General features: G+C 33.4%; 1 protein-coding gene across 2 annotated transcripts in view; it reads right to left on the reverse strand.

Annotated features, from left to right (window-relative positions):
- The window catches only part of LOC117180393 (arylsulfatase J-like), a 38169-nt gene that overhangs the window by 21659 nt on the left and 5591 nt on the right, over nucleotides 1–10919 (reverse strand). The window contains exon 2 of one of the 2 annotated variants that reach the window (XM_033372881.1): nucleotides 10668–10763. Coding sequence is in view for 1 of the 2 variants with exons in the window: in XM_033372880.1 (XP_033228771.1) it covers nucleotides 2904–3041 (138 nt within the window). In the remaining variant the exon portion in view is untranslated. Of the gene's footprint in view, nucleotides 1–2903; nucleotides 3192–10667; nucleotides 10764–10919 lie in introns of those variants that run through there. The other variant, XM_033372880.1, reaches the window with a different exon arrangement.

Raw genomic sequence — 10919 nt, forward strand, 5'->3', positions numbered from 1 at the left:
CAGCTTTTTTTATTATCACTGATTATTTTTTGGCACAAATAATAAACAAACACTTCTTAAATATGTATAGCCGATTTCAATGTTAAACATTTTAATCAATATAGGACATGCAAATTCATTTAAATAAAGTATACTTGACTCAATTTTTTCGAGATATATGTTTGCTTATCAGCAAGGCCAGTATCCACTAAACCTCATAAGTCTCTCATACAAATGAAGGCTAAAAATAATCAGTTAAGATAAAAACAAAACGCGGTATAAGAAGCGAAGAATAGAGAAAAATGTATATTTTCAGATTTCAACGAATGAGTAAGCATTTTTTCATTTTTTTAATGTGCTAATTTTCCATCGGGAGAAGTGCCCAACGAAATAATAGGTTTATCTCCAAAACCAATTATTTTGTGTTACCTTAGCGATTGACACTGGTGTTTTATTCCATGCAGACGAATATATTTTACACTTTTTTAATTCCTCTTAATGCGATCAGTAGACACGCCTCTCATGATTATTTTTAATTCCATACTTACATGCTGTATTTTCGACTTATTTGATTCCCTCTAATATGTGCACTTACATAGTTTCTATTCCTCCGTGTGCAACATAAGTTTAGAAATTTCCATTTTTTTTGTCAATGTTATTTTTAATTCCATACTTACATGCTTTATTTCCGATTATTTTAATTCCTTCTGATCTGTCCACAAAATATGTGCATATGCATAGTTTCTACTACTTTTTGTAGAATATGAAGTTTGGAAATTTAAAATTTTTGTCTGCCATAACGGTGCAGTAATTTTAATTAAAATATTTTATATTGTTTAAACAAATTATAGATTTAATAATACAATACATAATAATAAATTCATTTAATAATGTTGTGTAAGGTAAACAAAATTAATATATGTTTATACATAATTATAAAAATATTCTTTGACAGAACTACAATTTATTTCTACTAACATAATTATTTTATATTTATAACTGATCGATTAAAGGGACTAGGTATTTCGTCTTCAAAGTGCCATTATTCTCTATATTTCTATTCTTTCTTTTGCATTCCTTAATTTTTAAATCCCTCCAAATATGCTTCTATTAAATTTTTCTAAGATGATTAAAAAGAATAGATTTTGCTTTTTTTTACTACTTGGTGGAACTCTCGACGGAGGAAAATTATGTTATTAATGGGAAATCAGATTCTGATTTTTTCTTAATTCTTCTCTTCTTACCGGGAATACGACGTTTCTATCTGGGCAACGAATCGTATCTAGTTTATGTTTGTGAATATGACGTACACTATTATTAGAAGTTTTACAATCGTTTGCCTCTTTATTGTTGTAATAAAATCTTAAATGTTTTCTACTAATCTTTATGGTCCAATAAAATTTTGCTCTTTTTTTAATTTTTTGCGGAAAATTTGTACTTTTGAATCTTTCTCAATATTTGCAAATACTCCTCGCATGAAAATTGGCTGAAGATTAATGGAGGGCGACTCGATGCCCTACGAATAAACATAGTGGCTGAACTACTACTGGCTCACTTTCTTCTAATGAAATTAGTAGAATTCCATGATATTAAATTTGTGAATTTCACTGATTTGGATGTAGTAGAAGTGTAAAATAATCAATTACATATAGTAATTATTTGTAAACTCTTTTTGTGTTTACGTTTTTTTGCATAGTAAAATTAATACATTTTCTGATAAAAACCTAATTTTGATGCGCAGTTTAAAAGAAATTTCAACGATTGTTATATTCCAAGTCAAATAAAATCTTAACCTCATTAGTCTCATTAGTCATGAAAAAGGCTTATTTCACGCAGAAAATGCTACCTGAAATTTGACTCCGTATTATTGTAGTGTTCGCATGTAGAACAACAGCCCATATATTTGGAATAATCAGTTAGAAAGCTCTGTGTGTATAAAATCGTTAAAGATATCAAAAACAGGCTTCTTGTTTATTGAAACGAAATTATATGTCGGAGAGAAAGAAAGTTTAGCTAAAAAATGTAGGTTTAACAAAGATCAACAAAATTACGGGTCGTACGTTAAGATTTCTGCATTTGCTTACTAGTTTTATATTGAAAATGTTTTAACAATGAACAAATCAAAAAGTTTAAACAATAAACAACATGCAATTTCGACCATTTTACTGATAAATTAATTTCTCAGCGGTAAATTTTTATTAAGAAAAAATATTTCTGGGATTATCTCTTTATATTATAGTCTTTCAAAATCAATTATTTGTATGTAAATCGGTTTCCAAACCCATGTTTATTTTATCACCTCAAAATGATGTAATTTGAAAAGAATAAATTTGGTATAGAATTGAATTATTTATAAGAAAAGAGTCCTTTAATTGCAAACATATTTATTTTTACAATATAAAAAATGTAAAAACAATTGAAACATGTATAACAAATTATAGGAAAGAATATAGAAAAAATTTATTTGCATAATTTCACTTACCTGAAGAATCGCAAAAAGTTACACCGGCGGGCATCTATGAGGAATTCGTCATCGACCAAACTTTTACCTATTGTTAATCGGCAGGATATCAACGAATACTGACGCACGTTGATGTATTGAAACATAGGGCCTATAAGTTTTTTTTAAAGGGGATTCCTAAGTCCGCTGCCTTCTCCCTTCGGAGATACGAGAAAGTGGGAAACACAGCATTGACGAATTCGTCGTAGATGCTCGATGAAGGGTTTAACAGTTTGCAAAATTTCAGGTTAAGATAATGTTTAGTTTTCCGAAGAAGTTACTTTTTATTTAAAAATCTACTTGTAATTTATACCGAAGATGACATTTCTTTACAATAATTTAGCTAAATTTATTTATAATTAGAAAAACAATTAAATAGTGATTTTAGTCAAACATATGATCTACAGGTAATTAATCATCTTACAAGATCATCAGCCATTATAAAAATGATGTGTGGTTTTTTCGCATTCACTCCTTGAACCCATGTAAACGCCAACGAAATTCCAATGAGGCAGAGAATAGTCACCACAATAGCACTTTTCACCAATTTTGCAGATTTCATTTTAGAATATAAATATATGAACGTATAAATTCAAATAACTTTTGTTATGATAAGAATATAATACAGATTCAAAGGAACTACATCAGTATGTTTGAAATACGTTTTGCGAATGAGCATTACTATTGTAAAACGAGTCTTTAAATACTAAACGTGTACCCCACAGTGTACAAATATACGTGTGCAATATACTCAGAGATAAATTTCACCTCAAATTATAGATTAAGCACGTGGCCTACATAAAAGCGACACCTCATTTAAGATTTATTTTACAATTTATCTCATGGTAAAAACTTAGACTTCAATTTACTTACGAGTAAAGATAACGTGAGTATAAAATAACTATAATTATATAGGGACTCATTCTCAGAGCGGTACCTAGCCTTTTTGCGCCCCGTGCGAGGTGATAATTTGCCCCCCCCCCCCCACAAAATAACGCCACAGGATAATATTTGAAAAATGCCTAGGTGAAACGGTCTTTGATGTCTTGGGGGAAATCCTAAGAAAGTAAAAAATTTTGCTGTTCACCAAACCATGGCCTAAAAGACTAGATTAGTCTTTTGGATAATTATGATTTGTTCACTTATCGGCCATCGCTCAAAAAGTACATTCTATAGAATTTTTAAATTTGATATTGTTCCGTTATGACACGTTACGCATACAAATGAAGAATTTTTCATTAACACAACGTATTTAAACACTAAATAAATGTGAAGTAAAATAATTCTTTGATAAATAAAGGAACTACGTCTTATAAAATTAAAACAGTTAGACTTAAATTGTAAAAAAAGGAATTCAGAACATATCCAATCTTAACTTTTCGTGCCTTCAGTGTCAGTCTACTGAAATTTCGTTCGCAAGAAGGTACAGTCACAGGTAATATAAGAATAATTCTTAGGGCTACATCAACATTTGGACAAGTTTCCTCCAAACAATATTCATGAAGTGCCTGAAATAAGTCGAATGAAGCTGTTGATTGTGACACAGCGAAAAGTGTATCTGCTTGAAGTTTTATAGATTTTTTTCGTTTTCATACTTGATAGCCAAGTCTTTGACTTGTTTTTTTTCACACACTTTCATCCATACTTCCACACTTTCATCCATATCTTGTCTTTTGACACGTTGTCTTCTTTTCTGAGAAAATCATTTTCAATTTCAATGATTGTAGCTACATTTGCCGTTACGTAAAGACTTTTTTCTTGAAATCTTCATCTCGGATGTTTGGAATTTGTTTTGTCAGTCCTTCCACCCTTTCAGATGCTCTGTCTACCGTGACATTTTTGTATTGTAAGCACCGATTCATTTTGTCAATGGCAGTTAAAATTCAAGCCCACACACTTAACGTGCACAAAAATTTGAAATCTATATTAGCCAATAAACTTTTAGCTGTTTCAATATTGTCTGCATTCTATTTATCAGAAGCCAAAACATTTAATGCACTGACAACTTGTGGGAGTTGTATATTAAAGGCGTTCACTGCTCTTGATTTAGTCGACGATTTCGTGTCCGCGTATCATTTCAATGATACATCAATATATTGCATCAAAACTTCCCAACGAATTGTTGATCCAGATAGAAAGTAAATAGTCTTTGAACAATACCGAAAAACGATAATAAAGTCAATAAAACGTTCCTCTATGGAGACCTTCCCATTAACAACTCTCACATACCTTAAAATTTGGAACATCTGTTCCTGATGTGAAAAATTCGGAGTACAGTAAAAAAGAATAGAATAATATTTGGCGGACATCACTTCGTGAAGAATTTGTTTTTTAACAGCAGTCCCCATCAACTCAATGATTTCGTTTTTAATCCAACTGAGAGAAATAATTCACGCTTCTCTTTCTATAAGATTCAATATGCGATTTTAATTCTGGATTGAAATTCGCTATCAAGTTAATAACGTTTAAAAATATTCGCAAACCCTGTTCAACAAGTCTTTCATCAGTTTCTTTAGAACTAAATTGTTCTCAGCACAAAAAAGAATGACACTAATGTGTACCCTTCAAATTTGCCGCCATTTTTCCTTTTCTTGATCTATTGCGATTTGAAGAGACGCCTGAATGGATGATTTTAACTTCAAATTTTTTACCAGCGCTTTCCATTTAATACAACTTTCGCGGTGCAGTGATGAGTACTCATGCTCAGGAATCCTTGGATTCCAATGTCGTCAGTCGTTAAAACCTTATTCTGGATTGACAAGAGACGATACACTGGGGGTTAAAATAGAATTACACTAAATAGAATACAAGAGAAACAAAATATTGCTTTTTTTTACTATAGATCAACCAGCTTCTGCCTAAAAACCGCCTGTTAAATAATTTCCTTGTAAACAATACTTTAGACAATTTTCTATTTCTGGTGGTTTCAGATAGAGAAAAATCTTATTTTTTTCCTTGGTCGGAGCCATATTCTACAAGTAAAAAGAGAATTGAGTCAGTCTCTGGAAACCATGATTTTGAATCATTTCGGTCAAGACTGGCGGTCTTTTTTTCTGAATCTGGATGCAAAGTCTCGTTCAATTCATTATTTTTATCTTGAAGACTAGAATTGGTTGTATCCTGCAGTGATGATGCGATTTCGTTGTGAGATTGTGATGTGGAAGGTGCTTGAAATATTTTATCTGTAGGTAAATCTAAGTCACTAGTTTTGAAATCGTCAAGAGCATTTGAAAAATAGTTGACAAATATAAGGAACAAGAGTCAAATATTTGCCAGAAGATAATATCAACTGCTGATATTATTCTTATTTTTGATGTGTTGAAAAAAAAGAAGAAACGATATTTTCTCTACCATAATTTATTGTTCAAAGCGCGTACAGCTTGGATGAAAAGACGACTGACGTTCTCTGAGAATTTTTGAGAGATCGAAGATGCAGAATGCACTTACAAAATATCCTTGGAAGGTATGGCAATCCCTATTGGACAACAATAATTAGAAGTGGGAAAATGTCGTTTACATCGTTTACACCTACTTACGGTCAATCTCTACCTTCAATTTGTCTAGTTTGCACATTTTTACCTAGAAGAGATTAGGCATTTGTCCCGTTTAGAGGAGCCCCGCAATAAAGGGCTTGAGAGAAAACATGTTATGGTAGCTATGCTCAAGACTTATAACAATGAATTTTGAAACCCCAATTTCTCTTTTTGAATCTAGCAGTTTGTTTACTAAGGTCGGATCTCATAAACAGATAAAACTTAAGCAAATGTTCTTCAAAATGGCATTTTAGGTTTCAAAACATAGTAAATCAAATGTAAACATAAAAAGTGTTCTAAAATAGAAACTTCAACAACACTACATTTATAAGTGATGCGACATACTTCCCCCGTTGAGAGAATAGCGATCAACATTCAGTACAATTAAGATGTTTCAACCTTTTCATTATCGATTACAGGTAATGGCGAGAATTTTTTTACATTTCGCTTAAATTCGTTGTTTGCAGTCTTGACAGTGACTGTTCTATTAAATTCGTCGTTTCCAGTATGTGTTTTGATCACACGTTCCCTCCTTGATCCAATGTTGACCTGTCTTCCATTTGTGGCGAATATTCAATTCATTCAAATATTCTGTAGACCACCTTATCCAAAAATGTTGACGAATTTTCTGGATATGTTGCCAGCTGGTCAGTCTTTTGTTTGAAGTTTAAGTAAAGTTTACCTCAGGTAAACTCGTCAATGCATCACCAATTAAAAAATGTCTCGGTGTAAAGACGGTAAGGTCATTAAGGTCGGTGGACATAGGAGTAAGAAAGCGAGAGTTTAGGATTCCTTCAACTTCTATGGTGAACGTATTAAATTATTTAAAAGTAAACAATTGTTCTCAAACTACTCGTTTAGAATTATGCTTAAAGCATTTAACTGCTGATTCCCAAATACCCTCGAAGTGAAGAGAAAGGGGAGGAATAAAGAGCCACGTTATGGCTTGATTCGTTAAAAAATGTTGACATCTTTGTTGATGAGCTTCCGAATTTAAAAGAACATATATTTCTCGTAGCTCATTCTGTGCTCTTGTGAAATGTTTCCCATTGTCAGAGTAGATATGTGACAGGTTTACCTCGTCGAGCAATTAATCGCTTTAATGCTGCAATAAAACCGTCACTCGTCATTTCGCTAACTACTTCAAGATGAACGGCTTTAACAACGAGACAAACAAAAACGGCTACATAGAGCTTAAAACGCATTCGGTTTCGAAATTTTTTATCTTTAATATAAAAAGGTCCACAGTAGTCGACCCCTACATTGGAGAATGGTCGGACTAGAATTGATCTAACACTTGGTAAATTCCCCATCGTATATTCCGGTATCGATGGATTAGCGCGAAAGCATCTTATGCATTTTCGACTTCTTTTTCGTATTTGATGTCGCCCATCACGTAACTAGAAGTTACGTCGCAATGTACAAAGTGGGGTCTGAATACCTGAGTGATGGTTTTCTTTGTGATAATAGTCGATAATTAAGCTTGCTACATAATGGGATCAAAGAAGAAGAATTGGATGTTTCTGTGAGTATGAAAGATCGGATTCTTCTAATCTCCCTCCTACACGAAGTATGTCATCATTATCAAGAAAAGGAGCAAGTGAGAGTAATTTACTTTTATGATGAATTTCCTCTCCCTTTTTAAATTTGAGATTTAAGCAGCAAACTCGATATTTTGAATTCATGTAATAATTGTTTTTTCTGCATTCTCCAATTCTTCCATCGTTAGAGGACCCTGATGTCGTTTTTGAAATTTGAAATGCATACAATATGCGATCACTCGTTTGGATATGTTATAAAAAGAGTACTTTAGTAAAACATCGTAATTCGTGACGTCGGTAACAAAACATGAAACTTTTTTCATTTCTGGCACGTCGCTTAAAGTACTTAGCTCAATATTCGGCCAGTTCGTTTCATTTTGACAAAGCCACTGTGGCCCATTGAACCATTGTGCGTTTTTCACTAATTCATTTGAAAGCTGACCTCGTGATAATGTATCGGCTGGATTATCTCCTGAACGAATGTAACGCCATTGACTTGGATTAGAGTGATTTTGAATATCAGCAACACGATTTGCTTCCAATCCTTTTAGCAAATGTGGTGAAATGTGAATACAATGTAGTGTAATAGTGGAATCTGACCACAATACTACTTTCTTGAAAGAAATTCACGTGATGGTAATGGTTTGCGTAATGAGATTAGCAAGAAGTTGAGCTCCACACAACTCGAGTCGTGGCAGCGAAACTGTTTTCAATGGCGCTACACGCGATTTCGCATAAAATAACTCTGCGCTTATGTTTTCGCTAAAATCCATTAATCTTAAATAAATACATGCTTCGTAGCCACACTCACTTACGTCACTGAAACCGTGCAATTGAACGCTAATTGCATCATTGATTGGGACTTTTCTTTCGACGGACACGTAATTGATAACTGGAAGTTGGTCCTAGTAGACCTAAACGATCAAAAATTATTGCAACTTCAGACAGAATTTTTAGTTTAGATTTTATCAATTTTTCAGCTTTCACGGATTCTTGTTTATCTAAATGACAAACATCTAATTGACAATTTGGGATTATATTGTCTTCGTCTAAATCGCGTAAAATCTGTGAATCGTTTGATCCCCACTGTCGAAGTACGAAACCTCCGAGTTTTAGTAATTCAGTGATTTCATCCTTAATTTCTAATGCTCCTTCAATCGTGGTAGCGCCAGAGAGTCAATTGTCGATGTACATGTCCTTAGTTAATACACGTGATGATCTGGGAAATCTATGTCCCTCATTTTCAGCGAGTTGTTGTAAACAACGTATCGCTAAGAAAGGGGCAGAAGCTAGGCCAAACGCGACCGGATTTAATTAATAAGTTTTAATATTTTTCGCCTCTGTCCAAAGAATGCGTTTATACTTTCGATCTTCAGGTCGTACGAGAATTTTTCTATACATGTTTTCTATATCAGTTCTTATAACATAATTATGCAAGCGAAATCTGAGAAATAGCGAGACTATATCGCTTTGAATATTAGGTCCTACCATAAGTTTGTCATTAAGTTCAGGTCGGTATTTGCTTTGGCAGATCGGTTGAAAACTACGCGTAGCTTAATAGATAAGCTGTTTTCTTTAATTACCGCGTGATGGGGTAAATAAAAACCGTCTCCATAAATGCCGTCGGTGATTTCGGTCATGTGACGTAATGTTACATATTCGTCTAAGACCTGTCTGTATTTGACTTCTAAATCAGGATTATTTGTGAATTTGTAAAATAATGATTTTAAAAATTTTCATGCCTTAGACTGCAATTCACCTAATGATTCTTTATTATTTTTAAACGGCAGAGCTACGATGTAACTACCTGATTTATTGCGCATAATATATTGCTGAAAGTTTTTATCGCATTCAAGTTCTTCAGCTGAGAAGTGGTTTTGCGGTTGCCCTTCTTCATTTTCCCAAAATCAGTTAACACTATGTTGTAACTCACTTATGTGACAATTTACTAGATTATTATTTAATTTCGAATTACCCGGAGTTCCTCCCATTATCCAACCCGAACGTGTTTTTCGAATACATAAATCTTCTCCACAAGTAGAAAGATCGATCTTCCCTATCCAAAACATGGACAAAGTGGGGCCTGCTCCTATTCATAAATAAACAGCTGCAGGTATATAAAATTGTGGATCGGCTAATGGTACATTTGCGGGTATTCGCAATTTTTCGCCTGAAAGCATTTTGTTAGGAACCAGATTGGAAATTTCTGGAAATGTCAAATAAGTAAGTGTTTTTTCAAAAGAATTATGCAATGAACGAATTTTTAATTTGATAACATGCATTGTTACAGTATATAAATCGTCCATTGCTCCTACAGGAATGGAACGCTTTTTGTTTGCTAAACTAAGTTTATTTTCGATTTTTTACGTAACGAACTTGGCAGAGAAACAAGTGTCAAGTAAAGCACGCCCACGTATTAATTTATTATGATTGCTATAAAAGTTTACTACTGCACTAGTAATTAATTAAGCAGCTGGTGCTTGTAGAGTTAATAAAAAATTATTGTGTTTTTCCGGACCTGTAGTGGTTAATTGTCAATCTTTTCGCGTAATTTGATCCTTTGACATATGGAGCAAGGCATTGTGAGGTTCCTCACATACCGAACGTTTCGTGAAATGACACGACTTGTCTCCGTGCATTCTTGAGGAGTTTAGGCATAGAGAGGCATCCCTTGCGGCTTGAATGCGACGGGGTATCGACAAACCGTAATTTTTCATTGTTATTTAAATCAGATTGATTATGGATAATTGAAGTAAAGGCATCTTTAAAGGATAACCAGTTTTCATTTTTACCATTAAATTTTGGGAGAAAAGCTTCCGGTAACTTGATACGTCGTTTCATTACTGTGATACGAGACGTTTCTCTATGTGTGCCATGAGAATCATTTTCAACTTCGGGGGAACTTATCAACTCGAACACTTGGTTTAATTAAATCAGGTTCTTGTTTCTTATATTCTTCTAAAAAATTACGAAATATTTTCAATTGCGATTTTTGAGTTCCCCGTCTCTGATGTAATCTTTTTTAGTTCTAAGCTCATCATTTGCGCAAGGAAGGATTAGAGGAATAATTGGGTCAAACGTAATATGTATTGATGATGATTTTAACGAGCCTACCTTAATGTTTGAACTTTACTGGTGTTGAATGCTTTGGACGGCTTTCGCCCTGGAGGTAAAGGCTGCTTTCTTGAGACTCGTTCTGTCTCACTGTCTCTAAAAATTTTAGACGTTTATCAGTTTCTTAATCATGAATTAATACATTAAAACTATGTATACAGTCTGTCAAGTTAAAGCGTGGGTGGCTTTACTCGCAGTCGGTAAGGTGTATCGACATGATTTTGGTGTCAAAATATTAAGAAGAGCTCCCTC

Source organism: Belonocnema kinseyi, chromosome 9 (assembly GCF_010883055.1).
Source record: "Belonocnema kinseyi isolate 2016_QV_RU_SX_M_011 chromosome 9, B_treatae_v1, whole genome shotgun sequence".
Taxonomy (NCBI): domain Eukaryota; kingdom Metazoa; phylum Arthropoda; class Insecta; order Hymenoptera; family Cynipidae; genus Belonocnema; species Belonocnema kinseyi.